At 42.8% G+C, this 27,313-nt stretch overlaps 1 protein-coding gene across 5 annotated transcripts in view; it reads left to right on the forward strand.

Moving 5' to 3' along the window:
* Positions 1 to 27,313, forward strand: part of ESAM (endothelial cell adhesion molecule) — a 78,508-nt gene that overhangs the window by 11,699 nt on the left and 39,496 nt on the right. The window contains exon 1 of one of the 5 annotated variants that reach the window (XM_058194188.1): positions 20,002 to 20,210. The exons of 3 other annotated variants lie outside the window; for them this stretch is intronic. In XM_058194188.1, the coding sequence (XP_058050171.1) occupies positions 20,017 to 20,210 (194 nt within the window). In that variant the 5' untranslated portion in view covers positions 20,002 to 20,016. Of the gene's footprint in view, positions 1 to 20,001; positions 20,211 to 27,313 lie in introns of those variants that run through there. One more of the 5 variants, XM_058194190.1, reaches the window with a different exon arrangement.

The following is a 27,313-nucleotide window of genomic DNA, read 5'->3' on the forward strand; positions in this document are numbered from 1 at the left end:
GTATGAAAGTTGTTTATTTAGTACATTACTATTCCAGGGTTGGATCTAGTTGGTATGTAGATGGAGATCAGGAAGAAATCCCAGGGCAATAGGCTAGAATGAGAAGTTTGAAAAGGAGAAATTTCCTGACAGTTTGAACAACTAATCAGTGGATTAATTGTTGCCTCCAGAAGTTGTGGATGCTCCTCCAACCCTAGAGATTTTAAAGAAAAGAATGGACAACCATTTGTCTGAAATGGTATAAGGTTTCCTGCTTGAGCCGGGTGTTGGACTAGAAGACCTCCAAGGTCCCTTCCAACTCTGCCAGTCTGTTATCCTGGGAGAAATCAAGGATTAATCACTTCTGAATAATTGACAGGAAGCTGACCTCAACTCAGGGGTGGCCTTGCATTTTTCAACCTTTCCTCCAGGAGCTCAAGGGGAACATTCCTCAATCTCCTCTTGAGTTTGTTCTTACCTCTTGTTTCTTACGAGAAGGTTCTCTAGGAAGAAGATTAGGTGAGGGATAGCACCCGGCTCCATACTATAACTCCCAATTCTAATTCAGCATCCTGCCAATGAGATGCACATTCCTTGGATCAAGGTCAAGGAGATGAGAAAAGCTGTAACTGATCAGGTGGAGTTTTTTGCCCAAGGGATGCCCACGGGAACTGCTCCAGGGCATGGGTGCTGAATTAGCATTTGGAGACCTTGTACGTGCTTGAGTGTTGATGATGCATAATTGACAAAGCTGCCTTTGGTTTTGAAAGTGTCCTTGTACTTCTCCCACTGCCATTCTCCTATGCAGCAAAGACTGAAGATTTTGTGCTCTTCAGAAAATTTATCCAAGATTTTTAACCGGGATGGAACAAGAAGGAATGAAAGCTTATTCTAAATGTACACGATGTATCAAGTCTCTGTAAACTGGAATTCACCTCTTGATGGGCTCAGGCCTGCACAGATCTCCTTTCAGGTTTTTTTAATGAGATTTTCTAACTACATTCCTGATTATCTAGTGTTTCCAAGGCAAAAGCCCCAAGCAGCCAAATTGCATCATAAAACACTGCGGAACATTTAAAAACAAGTTAATATTAAACAAAAATGAGATTCAATAAATAGACGGGAAGAAAACCTTTCAATGCATCAGCTCCTGAAAAGCAGCGACAAGAATTCAGCGTGCCTCTGAAATTAGCCAAGGAAGGGACCAGAGGAAAAAATGGTTCACAGATGGCCCATCGGAATTCAGAGCTACAACATAAAATAGTCCTTTGCGCTTGGAGGATGTGTCATAACTTCATCTATTTGCACAGATACGACACATGTATTTCTTTCTTTTTAAAAAAATAATTTTTATTAAACTGTTAACTTTTAAAAACAAAATAAAGAAAAATACAACAAAATACAAAAACACATTAAAAACACATAACGGACATAACATTACATCATATATTATTTTACAGCTTGCCGTATCGACATAAATATATATTCTCTGTTCGTATTCAATCGATTCTCTACATGCTTATATTTACATTGGTATCTATTTACCAATCGCTCCTTATCCGGTTACTACAATTCAGTGGTTTACACTTCCTAATTTTAACTTAATTAGGTTAACATTCCAATTTATTATTTTGATTTCTTTTTTCTCACCAATCATATAATTTATTCCACACTTTGTAGTATTCTGACCCTTCCCTTTCCTTAATTTCTAGCGTCATCTTTCTGCACACTGTAAGATTTTTTGGATTATTATTTCCAATACATGTATTTCTATGTTGGGTTGCCAAGATTGTGCCCAAATCCCTAATCCTAGGTAGCAGCTTTATCAATGGCGGAGATACTAAATTATTATCAAAGGATAATTCTGTGATGGTTAATGTGATGCAATCTGGCATTTCTTCAGGGGCATATTTGCTGGAGTGTGGTAATGCAATTAAAAACAGTGTGTGGTCTTGGGCTAGAAAAGGTGCTGTAGTATCTCTGCTTTAGAACCTCCAGCACGGCAAAAGAAACCAAGTGTGACTTTGGAAATGGAAGGCACTCGCTTCATGTTTGATTGCCACCACACCTGGTAATTAGATATTTTCCAGGATCTGGTTCCCCCTGAAATGGATGTATCAGACAGGTTGCTAAAAGCAGACAGCTTTTAATGGTGAATGCTTGCCCTGCCTTTAAATGAGATAAAAACTGCAAAACAACGGCATGTATCTGTTCAGGTGACAAATGGCCAGAACTGAACAGAGACTTCTATCTACACAAGGTGCTTATAGCCACATATCTGGATGCAACTGGGCTGTGCAGTGAAAGAGACACTGATAAGATGCCATGGGTTTCCTTTAAGGCTCAGTGGAAGGAGGACCATTTTTCTTGGATCACATTTAGACACTGAGATGTTGAGTAAGCTGCTTCCCTAAATTGGGGATAAAGCCCTCCAACTATTAAAGGACTGGATATCAGAACATGTGTATAAATAGTTTCCCTTCTTGGGTGCATCTCTCAGCCTTCTCCTGGCCACCAGCTAACCTTATGTTTTTCAACCTCTGCAACTTTAAGATGTGTGGACTTCAACTCCCAGAATTCCTCAGCGCTGGCTGGGGAATTCTGTGAATTGAAGTCCACACAGCTCACATTAATTACCTAACCATTGCATAGGGCTGAAAGACTGTCTGCTGCTTTCAATTTTCTTTGCTTTCTAGAAAAAGCAGAATAGCCTTATCGGTGATCAGAATGAGATGGTGATGACTGCATTCCCTTGATCCTGAAGATCTCGTGCATAGCTCCCTTTTTCAGAAAGTGGCTAGGACAGGAGTCAGCAACCTGCGGCTCTGGAACCACATGTGGCTCTTTCATCCCTCTGCTGAGGCTCCCTGTTGCTGGTCAGCTTCACAATTGATAGGGCTTTCGGTTAGGGCAGGTAGAGGAAAAAGGACGCCGCACTAGGAGGAGACTCTATGGTGGGGGAACCAGACTTCCGGTTGGCTCCACAATTGAAGAGGGGCTTCTGATTAGGACCTTTGTGGCTCTTTGAGTGTTTAAGGTTGCCGACCCCTGGGCTAGGAAAATCAGGCTTAAGATTCAAGAGGCTAGATTCAGGTAGCAGGTTAGACAAATCATTTTGAAAGTCAGTTGTCCGTGGATCAGATTAATGGGGAATGATGGTGAAGGCAGGTTGGTTGCTGGTGGTCTTCAGATGAAAGCTGGACATTCATTCAGAGCACCCTACTTTGGCCTCTTTGCTTACAGTTTGTTTCTATGAACTCCTGTTCATTGCGAAATTATTGCAAAGTTCAGAAACCTGGAAGAAGAATACACGGATTTTGTGCTTAGAAACTACAGTAAAGCACAGCTAGAGTGAGATTTGTTTTTATTAGTAATATGTTTCCCTTGGCTTTTCATTGACTCATGAGTATTCCTTGTACATTCTAGATCAGGGGTCTCCAACCTTGGCAACTTTAAACCTGACGGACTTCAATTCCCAGAATTCCCCAGCCAGCAAAGCTTTAAGCCTGGCGGATTTCAACTCCTAGAATTCCCCAGCCAGCAAAGTTTTAAGCCTGGCGGATTTCAACTCCCAGAATTCCCCAGCCAGCAAAGCTTTAAGCCTGGCGGATTTCAACTCCCAGAATTCCCTAGCCAGCAAAGCTTTAAGCCTGGCGGACTTCAACTTCCAAATTCCCCAACCAGCCTTGCTGGCTGTGGAATTCTGGGAGTTGAAGTCCGCCAGGCTTAAAGTTGCCAAGGTTGGAGACTCCTGCTTTAGAATTAGAAACTGAAGTGTTCCTGATACAAAGAAATTTTCAGTGGTGTGTGACATTTAAAAACTTTATCTGAAATATTTGGAGTTAGATTCTAATCATTCTGGTGAAGTCTAAGCTCCTTCGGTCCGGCTGAGTCTTCGGCACTGAGGCTAAACTGCACTGTCACCATTGTCGATGACAGCTTTGCAAATCCTGGTTCCCTCTGCAGGCTGGATTCAATGACCTAAATCCAGGGATTTGTATTCCATCCCTCCCCCCCAAACTACCCAACAACTACATACAATAACGGGTTTGATTTGTTCAGCAAGATTAAATTTTAGTCTCTTGTGGGATTCGCTCACTACCACTTCTGACAGGATTTCATAAAGCATTGTTCACCTTTTCTGTAGTAGAGATGCTTAAGATATGCACGGAGAGGATACTTCTGGGAAAATGTTGATTTTGATCACGATGGTCAATATCATTCCAGAGTGCTGTGATTTCATTTTAATTGTCCTTTGAATAAATGTAAGCATTTGCATGGATAATGGGTAATGCATCATTTCCATTTCGGTGCAAGCAATTTGTTTCACCCTCTGATGAGATTACTGTATGTCAGTAATGAAATTCCCATTTTTTTTTACTACCGGTTCTGTGGGCTTGGCTTGGTTGGCATGCTGTGGCTTGGTGGGTATGGCAGGGGAAGGATACTGCAAAATCCCCATTCCCTTCCCACTCCTGGGGGAAGGTTGTTGCAAAATCCCCCTTCCCATCCCACTCTGGGACCAGCCAGAAGTGGTATTCGCTGGTTTCTCCAAACTACTCAAAATTTCTGCTACCGGTTCTCCAGAACCTGTCAGAACCTGCTGAATTTCACCCCTGCTGTATGTCCTTTAAAATATGCTTTTTACTGCATGTTAATGGGTAGAATAGACTTAATTTTTTTCCTTCTTCAATACTCTTGGTTCCTTTCTCAGACCTGATACCCTCATTATAATTGCATTTTGGAAAATAAGATAAGGAGGTGAATCAGTCCCACCAGAAGTAAATACCACTTATCTTCACAAAAAATAATATTCTGCTAAAATTCAGGATTTTTTTTTCTAGACAAGAAGTCTTTGCATCTTGCTCCAATAATCCTCCGACTCTTCTAGGGAATGTTATTTACAGTCTATTGTCTTTCCCACTATGCTGGCTTCTTTACCCATCTTCTGGTATGTCTTATGAGAGCTTTCATACCTTGGCACAGGGTAAAGACTTAATGGCTTTTAAACAGTTAGGTGGCTAATGCCTTAATTGGCTATAAAAATTAATCTTCTGTGGATGGGTTTATATAAAAACATGGCATGTGTCCAAGACAACAGAGCAATAAACATAAGATGGTGTCATAACAAGCTGTTAATTACATACATGGCACAAAAGGAGAATCCACTGAGACAGTAATTGATATAAGGAAGCAGGTATTTTTTTTGATATGTATTGTTTTAATAGTCATTGACCTGCCTACTGGCTTGCCTACTATCTAGGCTCAGCATCTGAGAACCATTTGTAGGACTCCTATCTTCAAGCAGAACAAGAATGCCTGAGGCCAGAAGAAGAAGTAATGGATAGAAGCTTATCAATGAGAGATCCAACCTAGATTTAAGATGAAATTTCCTGTCAGTGAGAACAATTAATCAAGGAAATGGCTTGCCTCCAAAAGTTATGGGTGCTTCATCACTGGTGGTTTTCAAGGAGAGATTTGTCTAGAATGGTATAGGATGTCCTGCTTGAGCAGAGGGTTGGACTAGAAGGGGCTTCCAATGCCGGAACATTGAAAGCCCCTCTGCTATTTGATATTTTGTATGATAATCAGTAAAATCTTGTGCTCGCCTGTTTGGAACCCTCACCACATCTCTGACATCAATACAATTGAACGTGTCCAGAAATATTTTACAGGAAGAGTTCTCCATTCTCTGAAAACAACAAAATACCTTATCCCACCAGACTTGAAATCCTAGGCTTAGAAAACTTAGAACTCCGTCGCCTTCGACAAGACCGAAGTTTAACTCATAGAATCATCTATTGTAATGTCCTTCCTGTTAAAGACTACTTCAGCTTTAATTGCAATAATACAAGAGCAACCAAGAGATTTAAACAATGTTAACCGCTTTAATCTAGATTGCAGAAAATATGACTTCTGTAACAGAATCATCAGTGCTTGGAACACTTTACCTGACTCTGTGGTCTCTTCCCATAATCCTAAAAACTTTAACCAAAAACTTTCTACTATTGACCTCACCCCATTCCTAAGAGGACCATAAGTGGCGTGCATAAGCGCACAAACGTGCCTACCATTCCTGTCCTATTGTTTTTCTTTTCTTCTTCCTATATAAAAATATGCTTATACCTCCTAATATTTACTCATATATATGTTTATATACTATATAAATTTTTTGTATGACACTTATATATATATATTGTTGTGACAAAATAAATAAATAAATAAATAAAATATACCAGGGGTCTCCAACCTTGGTCCCTTTAAGACTTGTGGACTTCAACTCCCAGAGTCCCTCAGCCAGCAAAGCTTTATATGGTATTAGAGTAGAAATGTATGGCCAACCCTAAAACTCCATACATGAGATGTTCTTGAAAAAAAACCAGAATAACAGAATAACTGACTTGGAAGGGATCTTGGAGGTCTTCTAGTCCAACCTCCTGCTCAAGCAGGAGACCCTCTACCATTTCAGACAAATGGTTGTCCAATCTCTTCTTAAAAACCTCCAGTGATGGAGCATCCACAACTTCTATAGGCAAGTCATTCCACTGATTAATTGTTCTCAGTATCAGGAAATTAGTTCTAAGTTGGTTCTCTCCTTGCTTAGTTTCCATCCATTGTTTCTTATCCTGCTTTTGAGATGCACAAGGATCTATTTCTAGACAAGTGTGATCGTTTAGCCCAGTTTTGAAATTTAAACTAAAAATAGGCAGGCTTCTAGAACAAATAAGTTATCCATTATGCTCAATAGAGCATTTATGTAAGGAGACAGAACAATTTGCAGCATCACTTGGAGGGATAGAGGAGAAGTTACCATGTTTATCTTTATATACAGGTGAAAACTGGGTTGGGTAATTATCACGACAGGTTTATGACTGGCCTTTTCCCCCGCTAGCAAGATTTTTCCTTCTGTTTCTGCTGCATCCAATTTTGATCCATGCCCTTCTATAGCTCTTCAAAGAAACCGATTTCAGTTTAGTTGCTGCTGTTCAAATCGCCAGCAGCAGGAAACCCATTATCTGCTGTTTGCTACACAGCAAGCAATTTACTTTTGTCTCTGTTAATACTAGAGCCTGCTGGGCTGAAATTTTCTTCTGCGTTTTTTTAATCTATTCTAATTCAGTTTGATGGGAGAAGGTGACTTTCAATTTCTCTTTCTCCAACATTTCAGTGAAATTCATGGACGGAATACGGGGCTTGCGCTAACTTCTCTTTCAAGGTGGTTGCAGATCATGAGTGTCTTGTTTTTATTTATATTATCATCCTGTCAGTGATGCTCATTGCTGACAGTCAATATATTCATTATTTGATTTTTCTACATAATTTCCTATGATTCATTCTTTTGTCTCCTCCAGGATGTTTTTAATACAATTCAATGAGATCTTCTTCAAGTTCTTATGGGCATCTCATTTCAAAATAGGAAGTTATTATTCCCTTTTGAGAGATCCACTTCTAATTTTTTTTTATTTCTCATTGATGAAATATCAGCAGAGTATCTTGAAATATTAACTATCAACCCTTCTATTAAAAGAGCAATTGATCAATAACCGTAAGTTTCAGAAAAGTTTTCTGGCTAAAGATCACATGACATCGTTTACATGTAGATTTATAGCACTAATAGTTGGATACTGGCTGTGTCCTTGTTCACTCAGGGCAACATCAAGAGGTGTTCATGTGTATGAAATGACACATCCCGATCACAATCCATGCTGAAAACTTTGGCATCCCTCAGACATGGTGTGGATTTTGCATTGCCAGCTCAGACTTCCTGTTATATACACTCAAGTACATGAAACTTCCGAAAGCTGTATTTTCTATTTAAATACAGTAACCAAGAATCAGTAACCAAGGGGCCTCTGTGGCTCAGACTGCTAAGACAGTCTGTTATTAACACAGCTGCTTGCAATTACTGCAGATTCTAGTCCCACCAGGCCCAAGGTTGACTCAGCCTTCCATCCTTTATAAGGTAGGTAAAATGAGGACCCAGATTGTTGGGGGCAATAAGTTGACTTTGTATATAAATATACAAATAGGATGAAGACTATTGCTAACATAGTGTAAGCCGCCCTGAGTCTTCGGAGAAGGGCAGGATATAAATGCAAATTTTTAAAAAAAATCAAGTCTGAAGAATGTGAATTTTTACTCCCTGGATGATTTCACCATCCGCTAATTTTATGATACATAACATGGGATACACCCAATGGATGTACATTCATCATCATCATCATGTCTTCATCTGGCTGGTCTCCAGAAGTTGTGGGTGCTCCATCACTAAAGATTTTTAAGAAGAGATTAGCAGCCATTTGCCTGAAATGGTATAGGGTCTCCTGCTTGAGCAGGGGATTAGATAAGAACAGGAGTCTCCAACCTTGGTCCCTTTAAGACTTGTGGACTTCAACTCCCAGCTTCGCTGGCTGAGGGACTCTGGGAGTTGAAGTCCACAAGTCTTAAAGGGACCAAGGTTGGAGACCCCTGGATTAGAAGACCTTCAATGTCCCTTCCAGCTCTGTTGTTCTGTATTTTGTGTCATAGAGATCTCTTAGCTAGATCTTTGGCATGGGGAAACCGAAGCCATCAGTTGTGTTTGATGGCATTTCTGAGACTTCGCTGTATTTGGGTTTTGCGCCAACTGCAACTTGAACCAAGAATGAAACATGACCATCCAATTAACCCTGATCTGTGGGTTTGGGCGCACACCAAAACTACTCAGAAGCTAGCAAAGCAGTATTTATTCAGTGAGGATAAAGAGGCATAGTTCATCTGAAGCAAAGGCTGGTCTAAACTATTCGTGGAATACTTTTAGGGGAGTGGAGCCATTGCTCAATGACTAAACAATTGATTTGAAAATGAAGAATTCCGAATTTAGTTTCCGGAGTTCCTGTTAAAAAGAGGGTTTTAGGTAGAGTGGCTGGGGAAAGAGATCTGCTTGATAATTAGTGTCACTTGGTGGGTTTTTTTTTCCAGATCCTACCTTTTATATCATCATTGCTTAGTTCACCTGGTGAATTATAGCTAAGCTTGTAACTATACCCAAAAAAACTAAGCATTTGCTGGGAATGTGGAGAATTGGCTCTCCCACATTTTGTAAAGAACTGCCGATATTAATTACACCAACAGCCCCCCCCCCATAAGCTAATTATGATATATTTTATTGATTATTTTTCCCCCAAAGACTATTTTACCGTACTTAGGAATATTTAAAGGTCATGCATCAAGCAAGTAAGGAAATGTTTAAAACAAAATGGCAAGAAATTTGAACCTTTAATGAAATTAATATAATAAATTGTGTCTGGAGCCTGATTTTTGGTACAAACTGGTGGGAACCTCAAGAGAAACTTTAAGATATGTTAAATGAGAGCCCTAAAAAGCCCAAAGAAAGTTTATTACATACAAAAATGAATAAAATGATAGCTGATGGTTCCCCACCACCATCAATGTAAGCAAAGAAATAAGAGTTACTTAACTGAAGGAAAGACATTTTTTTTTCTCCCCAAATTTTACTTTTAAACTGGAGTGGGAGAGTGCATTCACTGAGACACAATTATGACTGCAGTTGTTATTTTGCATAGGATTGTCTTAAACAAAAGGGTAATTTTCCTTTCATGCTGGATTAAGAGTACAGGTAGTCATTTTACACCACAACTGAGCCAAAAATTTTGGTTGCCAAGCAAGGAAGTGGTTGAGTTTTGCCTCGTTTTAAAACCTTTTCTGTTAGAGTTAAGGGAATCATTCTGATCGTTAAGTCAACCTGGCCTCCCCCATTGACTTGGCTTGTCGGAAGCCAGCTGCAAAAGTTGCAGGTGGTAATCACATAACCCGGAACATTGCGACTGCCACAAAGACACAAGCGCCCAGATTTTGATCACGTGACCATGGGGATGCTGCAATGGTCATAAGTATGAAAAATGGTCATAAGTCGCTTTTTTCCAATGCGTTTGTAACTTCAGTCACTAAACGAATGGTTGTAAGTCAAGGATCACCTGTATAGCTCAATGCAATTCAACATCCTGATGTGTTTTGATGGTGTCTGTGTTTTGCATTTCATTTTAAGGAGGTTCTGATGGCTTTTGTGCTTTCGAGTCAGTGTTGACTCCTGACAACTGCTGACGAGTGCAATTGTCCTGGCTAAAAAATTTTTTTATTTTTTTTTATTTAAAAGTTTTATTTTAACATTCTTATCCAATAACATATCCAATAACATATTTAATGTACCATCGTATACAATTAATCAGACCTGCCCGGTCACCACCCCCTTCCTTTAACTCTCTTCCCTTCTCTACCTTCTTCTACTTTCCACAACCATCCTCCTCCTCTCTTTCCTACCTCCTTCTCTCTTCTACTTCCTTCTTTCCCATCATTCTGAAGTGGTAGCCAGGCAGCTCCGATCTTACATTAATTATACATCTTCAATCATCTTTGTACATTAACTATCAATCCATTTTCTACCCTCATCCCCCCTCCCCCTCCCTTCCCCTTCCTCCCCCCACCCCCCGGGACTTCCGAGAACCGAATACAGGGTATAAAACTAACAACTAACAACAAAAATTAAAATATAGCACAAATCATAATCCATAATCACTCCTTAAAACCTCCACTCCCCTTCCAGAGACAAAGAAGATACTTTTCTTCCAATCCATTATATCAGAGGTTCCCAATCTTTTTCGCCCGCGGCTCCCCCGGAAATCCGACCTGCAACTGCGCATGCGCACCAGACGCCCCAGAAATGGCGCATCAGTGCCAGACCCAGCGGGCGCAGATATTCCGCGGCGCCCCCATGACGATAGCGCGGCTCCCTGGGGAGCCGCGGCTCACACTTTGGGAATCACTGCATTATATATCAGACCATTCCACTCCTAGAGTTCTCAGAAATTTCCGATTGAGTTAGTGTTTGTTCTTGAATAAAGTACATAGTTTTTAATATCCAACCTTCATCAATCAATATCAAAACAACGTTCCATCTTCCAATATTCACCAAGGGTTCTTCTAAAATGTCTTTCTTCCTTAAGCAGTCTCTCAAGAATAGTTCATATTTCCAACTTAATTTCTTTAATTTTTCTGTCCAACCTTCAAGGGTAAACAATAGTCCATCTTTTCACATCTTTAACATTTATATACAACAAATAATATTACAAATATCCAATATATCAATTGTAATAATTAAAATCTTCACTTTACCTTACTTATATCAAATAACATTATTAAAATTACACCTATAACTTATCCAAAATATATCTATTATAACAATTACATTCTAATTAGCCATATAACAACATTACATCCATCTCTTAAATATAATATTTAATCCAAATTCCTAAATTTTACTATCTATACTCCAAAGTTAAACAATATTCCATCTTCCTATGCTAAATTTTTAGAAGTGGTTAGGTCCTTGTCTTCTTTTTTTTTTAAAGCTGGGAGAAAATGACTGGTCTTCCAGATGGTTTCATGTCTAAGGCAAGACTAGAACACCAGGTTGGAGATTTAACCCCTTCTCCAAACTAGCTTTCTTGGTATCCTTTACTCTTTCTGTAGTTTGACAAAGCTACAGCAGTGATTTTAACATTCCCAATTCCATGGGTATATATCATTGCAAGGCATCATTTAATAAATGCCATGTAAGAACCGTTGTGGCACAGTGATTACAATGCAGCATTGCAGGTTAACTCTGCTCGCTGCCAGGAGTTTGAGCCTGATCGGCTCAAGGTTGACTCAGCCTTCCGTCTTCCGAGGTCAGTAAAATGAGGACTCAGATTTTTGGGGGCAATAGGCCGACTCTGTAAACGGCTTAGAGAGAGGGCTGTAAAGCACTGGGAAGCGGTCTATAAGTCTAAGTGCTATTGCAGAGTGCTAAGTACAGGAGAGCGAGCTAGAACCAACGCTTTTGGAACAGTATCAGTCTGTTCCTGTTCATCAAAATGTAACCAAGAGCTTTGCAAGCACATTGTGTACACATAATAGAAGGTGAGAATTGCTGCACCCATGTGGAACTTCCACTGCAGCACTTCATTGGCTCCCTCTAAGTTTCTTGGTTTAGTACGGAGTATTGAGTTTGACCTTAAAAGCCCTAATGGGCTTGGTTCCTAGGTACTTAAAGGGCCATCTCTTCCAAGTCAAACCAGTTTATTTAGGGTTTTTTTTGTCTCATTTGGGATGGGTGAGAGTGCTCAGCCTCTAAGAGGTGAGATCTTTGGTGGCCCAGAACCGATGATTTTCATGTTCTAGAACAGCCTCTCTTCTGGAAGTCAGATTGGCATCAGTTTGGATGTCTTTTAAGATAGGTTGCTAAAACAGAATTATTTCACAGGCAGTTGAGCTCATCCCTGGGTGAATTCCCTTAATTCCTTTAATGGGTCTTGGAGATTAAATGGACAAATACCAACGGCACCTCATCAGACCAGATTATTAAATGGATCTCCCAAATTTGACTGAAATGTATCTAATCCCTGCCGCTAAGATGCCCACAACTAATTGCGTTGAACTAAACTTCCCTGTTCCTGAAGGCAGTTCCTTTCTTCCTTCGGTTTTTCAATCACAAAAAAGGCAACTTACGTAAGACTTTTATTTGTGGGGAAAAGGAAGGAAAATAAATTTGGGTTCAGCTTAATTCTCTGTGTTTTCGAAATTGAAGTAGCTGCCTGCATCAGTTGAAGGTAACCCTTTAAAGCAGGGGTCTCCAACCTTGACCACTTTAAGACTTGTGGACTTCAACTCCCAGAATTCCTCAGCCAGCTTTGCTAGGCATGACAGTCAGCTGGGTGATTTTGAGCCAGTCACCATCAGCCCAACCCACCTCACAAGGTGGCTATTATAGGGAAAAAAAGAGGAGGAAGGAGTATTACATTATTAACAGTATTACAGATGGGTTTCAGCATGAGTCCGAAAGCTCAGAAAAGTAAATTTCTGGTCCCAGTGACCAACCCAAATTCAATTTTGCAACATTATCCTGGGACACATATATTTGACTTCATTCATGAGTATTAGATGTGTGTGTTGCCTTGAGTTACTCAAAAACTACTAGACAGGATAAAAAAATCTATTTAATAAATAAATAAAATGAGCAGTCACTCACTTTTCAGAAACAAAATTAGAGGATTTGTTCCTCATGTGTCTCTTCTCTTTTGAGGGGCTTCCTATAATCCAAGTTTATATTTGTTTCTTTCTTTCTAGGCAGTAGAATGTACTTCTAAACAAAGTTACTGGGTTTCAAACCCTAACCGTTTTTTATTTTCTAAGAGTATTTGTGAAGCCTGCGGTAATGCTGCTTGTTGACTTCTCATTTTTTTCTTTTTGTTTTAGTTTAGAAAGCTCCTTTAAAAATTATTAGCCAATGAAGGCAAGGGTCCTTATGGGCAGAAGGAAAGGCGAAGTGGTGTTGCTGTTTGATTTTCTGGCAGAATCTCAAAACAAAATAAAACAAGGGGGCTAATATGAGCTCTGTTTCATGCTGCTCCCCAAAGTTATTTTAGACCTAATAAAGTCCAGGTTTGTCTGACTGAGCTTTTCTCTTACTAATATTGCCTTCATTTCATTTTTATTTTTACTTGGGTTGTTCTGAATGCAGTAAGTGAGAGTCCGTGCAAAGTGAAATTTAATATCCGGAGAGGAATTATGGCTACCTTAGGCCTAAGAATAGACAGAGACTGGAGCGGTTTCAAGTTGGAGAGATTCGTTGCTTTACTTCCACAAAATGTGCATGAAAATGCCTGTCCCGAGGACATGGATAGGTTACTGGGTAGGTTGAACGCCACCACATGTTTACTGGACCCGTGTCCCTCCTGGTTGGTGCTGGCCGCACAGGACGTGACACGAGGCTGGCTCCAGGGGATTACGAATGCTTCTTTGTTGGAGGGGGTCTTTCCGGCCGCCTTGAAAGAGGCGGTGGTGAGGCCTCTCCTCAAGAAGCCTTCTCTGGACCCAGCTGTTTTAGGTAATTATCGTCCAGTCTCCAACCTTCGCTTCGTGGTGAAGGTTGTAGAGAGTGTGGTGGCATGTCAACTACCCCGGTACCTGGAGGAAACCGTCTATCTAGACCCGTTCCAGTCCGGTTTTCGGCCCGGTTACAGCACTGAGACGGCTTTGGTCGTGTTAGTGGATGATCTCTGGAGGGCCAGGGACAGGGGTTATTCCTCTGCCTTGGTCCTATTAGACCTCTCAGCGGCTTTTGATACCATTGACCATGGTATCCTGCTGCACCGGTTGGAGGGATTGGGAGTGGGAGGCACCGTTCATCGGTGGTTCTCCTCCTATCTCTCCGATCGGTCGCAGACGGTGTTGATGGGGGGGGCAGAGGTCGGCCCCGAGACACCTCACTTGTGGGGTGCCTCAGGGGTCGATTCTCTCGCCCCTTCTGTTCAACAACTATATGAAGCCGCTGGGTGAGATCATCAGTGGTTTCGGTGTGAGGTACCAGCTGTACACTGACGACACCCAGCTGTACTTTTCCACACCGGACCACCCCAACGAAGCTATCGAGGTGTTGTCCCGGTGTCTGGAAGCCGTACGGGTCTGGATGGGGAGAAACAGGCTCAAGCTCAATCCCTCCAAGACGGAGTGGCTGTGGATGCCGGCATCCCGGTACAGTCAGCTGCAGCCGCGGCTGACTGTTGGGGGCGAGTCATTGGCCCCAATGGAGAGGGTACGCAACTTGGGCATCCTCCTGGATGGACGGCTGTCTTTCGAAGATCATTTGACGGCCGTCTCCAGGAGAGCTTTTCACCAGGTTCGCCTGGTTCGTCAGTTGCGCCCCTTTCTAGACCGGGATGCCCTATGCACGGTCACTCATGCTCTCGTGACATCCCGTCTGGATTACTGCAATGCTCTCTACATGGGGCTCCCCTTGAGGAGCACCCGGAGACTCCAGGTAGTTCAGAATGCGGCTGCGCTGGTGATGGAGGGAGCCCCTCGTGGCTCCCATGTAACACCTCTCCTGCGCAGACTGCACTGGCTGCCTGTGGTCTTCCGGGTGTGCTTCAAGGTTTTGGTAATGATCTTCAAAGCGCTCCATGGCATAGGGCCGGGCTACTTACGGGACCGTCTGCTGCCACCGAATGCCTCCCACCGACCCGTGCGCTCTCACAGGGAGGGACTCCTCAGGGTGCCGTCGGCCAGGCAGTGCCGACTGGTGACGCCCAGGGAAAGGGCCTTTTCTGTGGGGGCCCCCACCCTCTGGAACGAGCTTCCCCCAGGACTTCGCCAACTTCCTGACCTTCGAACCTTCTGCCGCGAGCTTAAGACACATCTATTTATCTGCGCAGGACTGGACTAGATTTTTTAAATTTTTAAATGTTTAAATTTTAAATTAGGTTTTAAATGGGGTTTTATTATTTATATCTCTATTTTAAATATTCGGCCTATGTAATAAGTTTTTTAAATTAATGTTTTACTTTGTATATATATATGTTTTTAATATGGCTGTAAACTACCCTGAGTCCCTAGGGAGATAGGGCGGTATAAAAGTATGAATAATAAATAAATAAATAAATAAATACCAAACCTATGATGCATTTTCTTTGACATCTTCCTTGAAGGCCAGTGTAAAGTGAACTGACGGTGTATGAGTAACTTTTACAACAGAATAATGTTAAGCCCAGGATGTTTGCACTAAAATGTAACATCTGATATGTAATGCCAGGGAAAGGAACTGGAAAGGGATATATATATATATATATATATATATATATATATATATATATATATATATATATATATATATATATATATATATATGTTTGTTTTCATAGGTTTTCATGGGTATAGGTATGTAGGTCTTGGCATATTCGGGTCTTTTTCCATGTAAGGTTGAGAGTATCTGGGCGACATTCCGACAAGGTCCCACTCATCATCTACAGGCTGGTGCTTCCGGTTCCGTGCCTGAAGATGATGAGTGAGACCTCATCGAAATGTCTCCAAGACACTTCTAATTTTACGCGGGAGAAAACCCGAATAACCAAAGACCTACATATATATATATATATATATATATATATATATATATATATATATATATATATATATATATATATATATAGGTCTTTGGTTGTTCGGGTTTTCTCCGTGTAAAATTGGAAGTGTCTTGGCGGCGTTTGACGAAGTCTCATTCGTCATCTTCAGGCTTTAGCTTCGTGCTTCTGCTTTGCTCCCAGAAGCACGAAGCTGAAGCCTGAAGATGACGAATGAGACTTCACAAACGCCGCCAAGACACTTCCAATTTTACATATATATATATATATATATATATATATATATATATATATATATATATATATATATATATATATATATATACACACACACACACACACACACACACACACACACACACACACACACACATACATACATACATATACATGTAAATTAATTATGGGGAATAAAGATATTTGTAGAGTTGTCAGATCTGAAATGCTGTAGTTATTGCTTTTGATGATGGCTGAGTCTCCTGTAGACAAATGCAGAATTGTTGTAGTACTCTAGGTTGTAACCAATCCTTGCACAGTGGCCCAAAGCAGCTGGAATTATATTTATATTTGTATACATTTCCTAGCTTGCTCTTCATGGGTAAAAGCTGCCCTATAGTACGAGTCTAAGATATTAAAGCAATTTATTATGAAACCATTTTGTAGACTTTTAAAATGCAGAATAAACGCCATAAAATAGAATTAAAAACTCACAACGGATGAACAGGACATCAGTTATAAAACATGTTACATGAGAGAACCCAAAGTTAATGACCACCCTAAGTGACCAAATTTTTTTCCAGTAACTTCTAAACTCGTACAAGACCTGGTGGCCACTGTAGGTGATCAGGGAAGAATTTTCTCAATGGGAACACTGAACTGAAAATACAGGTAGTTCTCAACTTACGACCATTTGTTTAATGAAGGTTTGAAGTTACAACAGGTTGAAGTTATCCATTCTAGGGCCATTGCAGCACCCCTGTGGTTACATGATTGCAAGTCTGGCACTTGACAGCTGGCTTGCATTTGTGATGGTTGCCGCAAACTTGCCACATGATCATGATTTATGACCTTCCCAGTTCACTTCCAACAAGCAAAGTCAATTGCGAAGCCAGATTCATTTGATGATGGTGTGATTTGCTTAACAACTGTGGTTAAAATGATTATAAAATCAGGTCTGGTCACATAGTGACTTGGTTTATGACCAGACCAACTAACAATGGAGACACCAGTCCTAATAGTCATAAATTGAAATTTACTTGTATTGCCTATGCAGCATTCCACAGCAAACCTTGTGAAAGATTGATGGCAAGCTGGGAGAGTGATGGCAGGAATATTAGATGTAAACCAGTATAGAGGGGAAGACTTTGTTAAGATTAAGAACTTATATCTCATAATTGCCAACTAAGTTTAATAAAAATCTTGGGACTTCAGGGAATCAGAATATTCAAAGAGAAGCAACCTTGATGAACCCACCAATGAATGAGAATTATAATTGTTTCTAGATTCCATACTTTATCTCTAGTATTTGATGAAAATACCTTACTGAAGTATCTGGAAGTTGAGTCATAGCAATTGGGCTTTTTCTTTTGTTTAAAATGTTTTGCTTGTTATCCAAGTAGCTTCTTCAGTCTAAGCAGCAAAACATTTCAAACCAAAAAAAGAAAAGTCCAGTTACCATGACTCAACTTCCAGGCATCTCTACCTGGATGGCTGAGAATCTTCACTGACACCTTACTGAAGTCTGTATAATTCTTGTCCCCTTGTTGGGGTCCCCCTGGCAAGGGGACCCAGAAAGTGGTGATATAGTCATTGGATATATTAGGATTGATGATGATGATGGTTTAAATGATTTTATAAAATGGACCAATGTAAAGATTGGGGTTTTTATATTAAGTTTTTGATTTATTGTGTTGCTGATGGTTGGTTTCAGCAATACCTTTCCATACGTTTAGCAGGGTATGGTGATATAAAAATGCAGGATATAAATCTGGAAAATATGTCAGTCTTAAGGCAGTGGGTATTTATGGAAGTGCATGTTATTTTGACCCCCAAACACCAACATATAATGGAAAAGGAAGATTCAGATTTCTTCCCTTCCCTTATGAAGATGAGGAGAAATTACATTATACCCAACCGTGAACAAGGTGCTTCAATAAGTGTTTGTTACCCAAACTACGTAACATCATGGTATCTTTTCTTTTATGTACACCGAGAGCATATGCACCAAGACAAATTCCTTGTGTGTCCAATCAAACTTGGCCAATAAAGAATTCTATTCTATTCTGTTCTGTTCTGTTCTGTTCTGTTCTGTTCTGTTCTGTTCTGTTCTATTCTATTCTAGGTAACACCATCAGTGTTAACAAGGAAAGGGTTTGGTCTCAGTTTATATTCTAGTGGTTTGGCCTATCAGTGGGAGCAGTCTTGGAGGCTCTTTGGTTGGGCTGTTTACTGTTAGCTTTTTTGGCAGTTCCTCAATTGGGATACTGTTTACTTCTTGATTGTGTTGTCATCTCAGTGCTCATCTTGGTGTTGATTACTAGTGGGGAGTTAGTTTTCAGATGACAAATTTAGGAAATAAACAATTGCAAGCTCTGTGGTCTTCGTGTAGATTTTTGCTGGTTTCAAGAAATCAATTAAGAGAGAAGATTACATCACAATATTGTTTCAGATACATTGAGTTTTAAAATAGGAAATAATCTGTGGCTAGCATCATTTTCTTCTCAATAAATCTTGTACAAAAGATTCCAGGAGATTCCTGCTTAAAGAAGAGCTATTCTAGTTCAGGCAGAAAACAAAACTCCTGACGTCTGCTGTTTTGGAGATTAGCCAAAGATGACTCCATATGCTGTGATCATAGTTATGTTGATGGGTATATATATATTTCTCTACATATCCTTAGACAAGAAGCATCCATTTTTGGAAGCTTCCATATAAGGGCAATTCAGCATTGCAAAAACAAAAATAACTTCCAGTATGAAGAATTGGTGGTACTTCATACCCCAAGAGTAAACATACAAGTTGAGTAATTAGAAAGCAAATCGTTCTTCAACAAGGTGCATTGAACAGGACGCAGAAATGGAACAAGGGCATTTTGGATGAAAGAGAGGGAAATCCTGAGGTCATTTTATGACCAGTGTGCCTCTATTTCAAAACAGAATATGGAGAACAGAAAAGCATACCTGGATGGGAAATCCCAGAATGTATGCGGTCTAGGACAGGGATCTCCAACCTTGGTCCCTTTAAGACTTGTGGACTTCAACTCCCAGAGCCCCTCAGCCAGCAAAGCTGGCTGAGGAACTCTGGGAGTTGAAGTCCACAAGTCTTAAAGGGACCAAGGTTGGAGACCCCTGGTTTAGGAGAAGTCTTGGTATCTGTAGGAGCTGGCTACTTTTGTCAGAATGAGGAAGGCAGCATAGCAGCATCATGCCACAAATACCAGCCCTTTGATACATGGGACATTGCCGCACACATCCTAATAAAAGGGCCGGACTTGCACTGTGGTATTTACAGGTAGTCCTCGACTTACAACCATTTGAAATTACACCATCGCTGAAAAAAGGGGTAGTTAATCCTCTCACTTAAAACCATAACAGTGAACCCATGATCACGTGATCAAAAATTGGGCGTTTGGCAACTAGCATGTTACGGCTACAGTTGAGCCCCAAATTTCTCACTTAATAACATACATGTGGTCATAAGATGGGGACTGGCAGTGTTGTGTCATCATCTTGCCCATGCTGCCCCCCCCTCCCGCGTATGGCCTTGCTGATTGGCTGGAAAGCGGAACCAGAGCAAACTACATTGAGTCACTGTTTCTTTTTCAACATTGCATCGTCATGAAAAAGTCCTGGGGTGTAGCAGAACAGCCCCCAAAAAGCTATTCTCCCCTATACCCCAAAAACCTACTATTTTTAGAGATTCCCAAGATGACGGTAACCAGAAAGACTGCTCCCACCCCACCCCATCTTAAGTAAAAATAAGCTTAGGAGCTACAGCGGAAGAAGCGGTTTCATGCTGCTGAGTGATTAAATCCTCTCGAGTTAGTCTAGCGGGTGGAGTCATTGACTGAGCCTCATTCTGGATGCTTGTTTATTCACAGAACACATTAGCAAAGGCTGGCGTTAATCACACTGAATTAAGTGGCACGCTAAAACTATTAGGTAATGCTCAACCCAGCCTTCTCTCTGGAGAGGAGCATGAAGTCTCCGATGGGAGCAGTTGTCCATATAAGCAGGCAGGAGCCAGGAGGAAAGCTGTTGGAGCTGCTGTGGTGGGGTAGGACAGTACAATTTCCAGCCAGTTGCATTGTGTTTTACTATGTTCATCCATCCCAAAAATAAACAGTGAGGGTAACAGTAAGATGAACCCTTACTGACTTGGTACAGTAATGTACCAAGTAGAGCAAAGTTTTTCTGTTCAGTTATGTTAAGATTCCTCTCCTTTCTCCCTTCTTTTTCCTGTTCTGTTTCCCTTTCTTTCAACCTTCCTTCCTTCCTTCCTTCCTTCCTTCCTTCCTTCCTTCCTTCCTTCCTTCCTTCCTTCCTTCCTTCTTGATTCCTGGCTACTGCCTAGCCCTAGACAGATCCAAGCACTTTTCCTGACAATATTTTTGGAAATGGTAGCCCAAAGTCACCAACCTGTCTGGCTTCGTGCCTAAATCAGGATTAGAGCTCATGATCTCTTGATTTTAGCCCAGAGCCTTTAATCACTACATCAACCTGGCTCCCCAATGAAATATTATTGAGTTAAAAAGACAAAGAACTTGAGAAGTGGCACTTCGTGACATTCCAAAATCTAGCTAAGTCATGAGGATCCTATCCCTGGTTTGACTTAACTATGTTTATTGGACAAACAAAACTGTACTAGCCAGTGACTAATGTAACCATGGTATGCTTGGTTGCTTTTTGCCTTATGCCTAAGTGGACTATCAAGCATTTCAGTTGGAGCCCAAAACAAACCAGGAATGTTCTGGGAAACAGGGAGCAAGCAAGCTTCCCCATTTGTACAATGCCTTATACCACAGCTGCAAATACTAAGCCAAGAAGAAAATATGGTTTCTGCAGGGGTGAGGCTGCTGGGGGTTTGCAGGGTTCAGGAGAACTTCTAGCTAAGATTCTGTGCAGTTCAGAGAACCCCCAAATCCCACTCCTGGCTGGCCCTTCCCACCCCACCCCGCCCCTCCCAGGAGTCCACACACGGCCTGTTTTGGATGCAGGTAAGTGCAGGGTGTGCACAGAAGTTTGGGGAGGGCGAAAAATGGGCCATTTGGAAGTTCAGGAAGGCTAAAAATGGGCCTGTTTCCAGCCTCCAGAGGGCCTCCGGAGCCTGGGGAGGCCGTTTTTGCCCTCCTGGAGGCTTGAGGAAAACCTCCGGAGCAGGGGGAGGGCAAAAACTCCCCTCCCCTGTGGTGCAGGAGGCCAACTAGGCCACGCCTACCCAGCAACCGGGCAAAGGATTTTTGAAGCCCACTCCTGGGTTTCTGCCATAAAACTACGATTATTCTCTGCCCCTTTTGGACAAAGACAAATCACAGTATGGCGCCTAAAAGCATCTAATCTTACCATAGCGCTATTAAACTACTTTACAAGTGAGCAGGAAGAATTAGTATAATGTAAAAAAAAAAGTAGAAGAAGAGAAAGCCTGGAGAAAAGGGAGAGACAGAAAGAAACATGTCACTAATTTAGTGACATTACCAGGATTGGAGACCCAGAAGACGGTGCCAAAGACATCTGCAAAGCATGAAATCTGGGTTAACTAAAGTTTTACTGGTTCAAAAATTGCACATTTGCTTTGGAAAGAGATGTGGACTGTCTCCAAGATGAATTTCAGAAGCAAAATTGTCCTCTATTTAAATGGTTTACCTTGGGCAGGCAAAGCTCAACAGATGGTCAACCTTAACTGAATTGAGAACCCTAGCTGACCCTTTAATGCTCTTGACGTGAAGGATGCTTGTGAATCATGCGTTGCCTGCTCCTTGGGGCTCAGCATGGTTTCTTTGATGACGGGGCAGAGTTGCCATCTTCTCTTTCCTTCCGGGGGCTTCTTAAACTCAGAGCCGAGGGAAAGAGTAGCTGCTACCAGTCCGCCTGGAAATAAAGCTTCCTGCAAATTACAGGGAGAAGCTGAATCTTAGAGAACTACATCAGGAGGGGGTCACAGAAAATTAGAATTCAGAGATGCGAATATCCTAAAATTATCCCGTGCTTTAAGGAAGTAGAGCAAGGAAGAAATGGGGTAAGATAGAAAATTTGGAAGAATGTGGGAGTGGCAAAAAATCTTATGGGTTTATAGTAGCCTAGAAGATTGGCAGAATTGTAATCCAACCCTGAAGGGCACCAGGTTAGAGAAGGGTGTTCCTGGCTAACTTTCTAATTCTGGATTTATTTTATTTTTTGGGGTGGGTTGGGTGGGGCACTTGTCAACCTCTGTCTTCTCAAATGAGTTGTCTTTGCAATTATGTGAAGTGTTTTAATTTAGTTCCCCTGCCCTGTCCACCCATCCTGATCCATGATTTTGAAGGTACTGATTAAGTCCTCTCCTCCTTAACCTTTTCCTATATTTTTTTAAAAAAAAGAAGGCTTGAATTTCCTGGCTGTGTAAGCATCAGGAAACGGCTGATTAAACACTTAGAAATTTGAAAAGACATCTTTGAATTAAGTGTCAGTTTTGCCCTTTCAAAAAGTGCTTACATCTTTAATACTACATCAAGAGTTGCCAGAAATATGGGTGTATTCCTCAAATGGCATTTCCTGTTTATGAGAATATAAGGTTTTTTTTTCTTATTATAAAAGGAACTCTGTTATGAAAGCTACATCTTCCAATACAGTCCCGTACCTAGTGTTTATATCTGCTGGCTCCTGATTCCAACAGTTAAGGATTCTGCCTCTTTCCCAAAAGCAGAGCTTTGCTGTAAAATATTTCAGATTCTTTCTGACATAGATTTCAGTGCAGAAATAACAGTGACGCTCAAAATATATGAAATATTCTCATAAATATTTCTTTGGCTAAGATATGATTAGACTCCATCCTTTTCCCTTTCTTCCTAGTACCATCTCCCTGCCAAGCAGCTGTGGATTCTTTTTCTCTTTGTGCTCTCAAGTAATTAGAAATCCATATTGTGAAGTTTCATATCCAAATTGGAGTGAGGAAAATACTCAAAACTGGTTGGCATTATGTCTGTCTTGCTGTCCGTCTATATCTATCCATCCATCCATGCATCTATTTCTCTCTATATATATCTCTATCCATCTATATATCTCTATCTATATATCATCTCTCCATTTATATGTCTCTATCTATCTCTAGGATGGATGGATGGATGGATGGATGGATGGATGGATGGATGGATGGATGGATGGATGGATAAAGAACATTTGGAGACCACCCAGCTCTCTCACAGATCAACTCTGGATGGTGTACAATTCAAGCATAAAAACAATGTACATATTCTGGCAGAAGGCAGATAAAACAAAGGTAAAATAAAATTTAAGGCGCTAACCAGCCCCAAGGTTGGGTGCTTCTCTGTGTCCCCCTCCCCCATGCAAGTCGGCAGAGCTAGGTTTTCAGACTCTTCTGAAAGGTCAGGAGAGTGGGGGTCTTTGTCTGGGGGGAAAATCCTCCAGTGGGTGGGGTTGACAGCAGAGAAGACTTTCTTCCTGCACCTCACTAGTTGAAATTCTTTCCGTAACATACCCTCCCTGCGTGACCAGGTGAGATGGGCTGATGTAATGGGACAAAGGCAATTCTGCAGGTAGCCTGGCCTCATGTGATATACAGCTTTAAAGGTCATAACCAACACCTTGGATTGGACCTGGAAGCAAACTAGCACCCAATGCAGCTTGGACAGCAAAGGTGTTATATTCACTGTCCTTGGGGAGCCCAAAGTTGCTCATGCAGCTACATTCTATGCCAGCTGAAGCTGCTGGATATTTTTCAAGGGTAGCCCCATGTAGAGCATATTGCAATAATAATAATAATAATAATAATATTTTAATTTGTATACCGCCCTTCTCCCGAAGGACTCAGGGCGGTGAACAGGCAGATAAAATATAAATACACACAATAATTAAAAACATCCCTTAAAAAACTAATTTAAATGCCCAAAATGTTAAAAAACGTACTCCCCCTTAAAATAACACAGTTTTAAAAACCCATCCAATAAAAATAAAAATCAGGCTAGTCCAGCCATACGAAATAAATAAGTTTTAAGTTCGCGGCGAAAGGTCCTAAGGTCAGGTAATTGTCGAAGTCCGAGGGGAAGTTCGTTCCACAGGGTCGGAGCTCCCACAGAGAAGGCCCTCCCCCTGGGGGCCGCCAGTCGACACTGTTTGGCTGACGGCACCCCGAGGAGTCCTCTCTGTGGGAACGTGCGGACGATGGGAGATAGAAGCCGGCAGTAGGCGGTCCCGTAGATAGCCGGTCCTAAGCCATGGGCGCTTTAAAGGTGGTAACCAATACCTTGAAGCGCACCGGAAAACAACAGGTAGCCAGTGCAGTCTGCGCAGGATAGGTGTTATGTGGGAGCTCGAGGCGCTCCCTCAATAACCAGCGCAGCCGCGTTCTGAACTAGCTGAAGTCTCCGGTGCTCTTCAAGGAGCCCCATGTAGAGAGCATTGCAGTAGTCCAGGCGAGAGGTAACGAGAGCATGAGTGACTGTGCATAAGGCATCCCGGTCCAGGAAGGGACGCAACTGGCGGATCAGGCGAACCTGATAGAATGCTCTCCTGGAGACGGTCGCCAAATGGTCTTCAAAGGACAACCGACCATCCAGGAGCACGCCCAAGTTGCGTACCTTCTCCATCGGGGCCAATGATTCACCCCCGACAGACAGCCGCATCTGCAGCTGACTGTACCGAGGTGCCGGCATCCACAGCCACTCCGTCTTGGAGGGATTAAGTTTGAGCCTGTTCCTCCCCATCCAGACCCGTACGGCTTCCAGACACCGGGACAGCACTTCGACAGCTTCACTGGGGTGGCCCGGGGTGGAAAAGTACAGCTGGGTGTCATCAGCGTACAGTTGGTATCTCACCCCAAAGCCACTGATGATCTCACCCAGCGGCTTCATATAGATATTCATATAGATGCCCTGTGCACAGTCACTCACGCACTCGTGACGTCTCGCCTGGATTACTGCAATGCTCTCTACATGGGGCTCCCCTTGAAGGGCATCCGGAGGCTGCAGTTAGTCCAGAATGCGGCTGCGCGGGTGATAGAGGGAGCCCCTCGTGGCTCCCGCATAACACCCATCCTGCGCAGACTGCACTGGCTACCTGTGGCCTTCCGGGTGCGCTTCAAGGTTTTGGTGACCACCTTTAAAGCGCTCCATGGCATAGGGCCGGGTTATCTACGGACCGCCACTGCTACCGAATACCTCTCACCGACCCGTGCGCCTCTCAGAGAGGGACTCCTCAGGGTGCCGTCAGCGAGGCAATGTCGTCTGGCGACGCCCAGGAAGGGTTTTCTGTGGGGCTCCCACCCTCTGGAATGAACTGCCCCCAGGATTTCGTCAGCTTCCGGACCTTCGGACCTTCCGCCGCGAGCTTAAAACATACTTATTTAATTGCGCAGGACTGAGCTAGATTTTAATTTGGGTTTTAACTTGGGTTTTATTTTTTATATTTTAATTATTAGGCTTTTTGAATAAGTTTTTTAATTGTTTTTAGATTGTATTTATTTGCTTTTAAATGCCTGTAAACCGCCCTGAGTCCTTTGGGAGATAGGGCGGTATATAAATATAAACAATAAATAAATAAAAAAATAAATGTTGAACAGGAGGGGTGAGAGAATCGACCCCTGCGGCACCCCACACGAGGCACCTTGGAGTCGATCTCTGCCCCCCTGTCAACACCGTCTGCGTCCGATCAGAGAGGTAGGAGGAGAACCACCGATAAACGGTGCCTCCCACTCCCAACCCCTCCAACCGGCGCAGCAGGATACCATGGTCGATGGTATCAAAAGCCGCTGAGAGGTCTAATAGGGCCAGGGCAGGGGACTAACCCCTATCCCTGGCCCTCAGAGATCATCCACCAGTGCGACCAAAGCTGTCTCCGTACTGTATCCGGGCCGGAAGCCGGACTGGAGCAGGTCTAGATAGACAGCTTCATCCAGGTACTGGGGTAGCTGACATGCCACCACACTCTCTACAACCTTCGCCGTGGCGAAGATTGGAGACTGGCGATAGTTCCCTAAAACAGCTGGGTCCAGGGAAGGCTTCTTGAGGAGGGGTCTCACCACAGCCTCTTTCAAGGCCGTGGGAAAGACCCCCTCCCGCAAAGAAGCATTTGTAATCCCCTGGGGCCAGCCTCGTGTCACCTCCTGAGTAGCCAGTACTAACCAGGAGGCACGGATCCAGTAAACATGTGGTGGCGTTCAGCCTGCCCAGCAACCTGTCCATGTCCTCGGAGTCACAGGATCAAAGTCATCCCAAACCACCTCAACAAGGCGGGCCTCAGAACCCTCGCCTGGATCTACCCAATTTTGATCCAATCCGTCCCGAAGCTGAACGATTTTGTCGTATAGATAACCATTAAACTCCTCGGCACGCCCTTGTAGGGGGTCCTCCCGCCCCTCCTGTTGAAGGGGCGAGCGGGTCACCCGAAACAGGGCGGCCGGGCGGGTATCTGCCGACGCAATGAGGGAGGAAGCGTGGGGCAGCCGCAACCCTCATTGCCACTAGGTAGGTCCTACTATAGGACCTAATTAGTGTCCGGTCAGCCTCAGAGCGGCTGGATCTCCAGGCACTCTCTAGGCGTCTTCTCCGGCGCTTCATCTCCCTCAGCTCCTCGGAGAACCAAGGAGCTGGTTGAGACCGACGCCGGGTCAGAGGCCGCGAAGGCACAACATGGTCCAAAGCTCCAGCCGCGGCCCGTTCCCAGGCCGCAACTAGCTCTTCAGTCGAGTCGTGGGCCAGGTGTTCGGGAAACGGCCCAAGCTCGGTCAGGAACCTCTCCGGGTCCATCAGGCGCCTGGGACGGAACCAACGCATTGGTTCCGTCTCCCTGCAATGGTGGGTAGCGGTCAGAAAGTCTAGACGAAGGAGAAAATGATCTGACCATGACAAAGGTTCCACAACTAAATCATTTAAAACCAGATCATTAGACCACTGGCCAGAGATAAAAATCAGGTCTAGGGTACCTCCCCCGACGTGGGTAGGGCCGTCAATTAACTGAATCAGGTCCATGGCCGTCATGGAAGCCATGAACTCCTGAGCTGTCGAGGATGCTACGCCAGCTGATGGCAAATTGAAATCCCCCATGACCAACAGTCTGGGGGTTTCAACTGCCAACCCGGCCAGCAACTCCAACAGCTCAGGCAGGGCTGTAGTCACGCAGCAAGGAGCCAGGTACGTGATCAACAAGCCCACCTGAGTTCTCGACCCC

Source organism: Ahaetulla prasina, chromosome 9 (genome assembly GCF_028640845.1).
Source record: "Ahaetulla prasina isolate Xishuangbanna chromosome 9, ASM2864084v1, whole genome shotgun sequence".
Classification (NCBI taxonomy): Eukaryota; Metazoa; Chordata; class Lepidosauria; order Squamata; family Colubridae; genus Ahaetulla; species Ahaetulla prasina.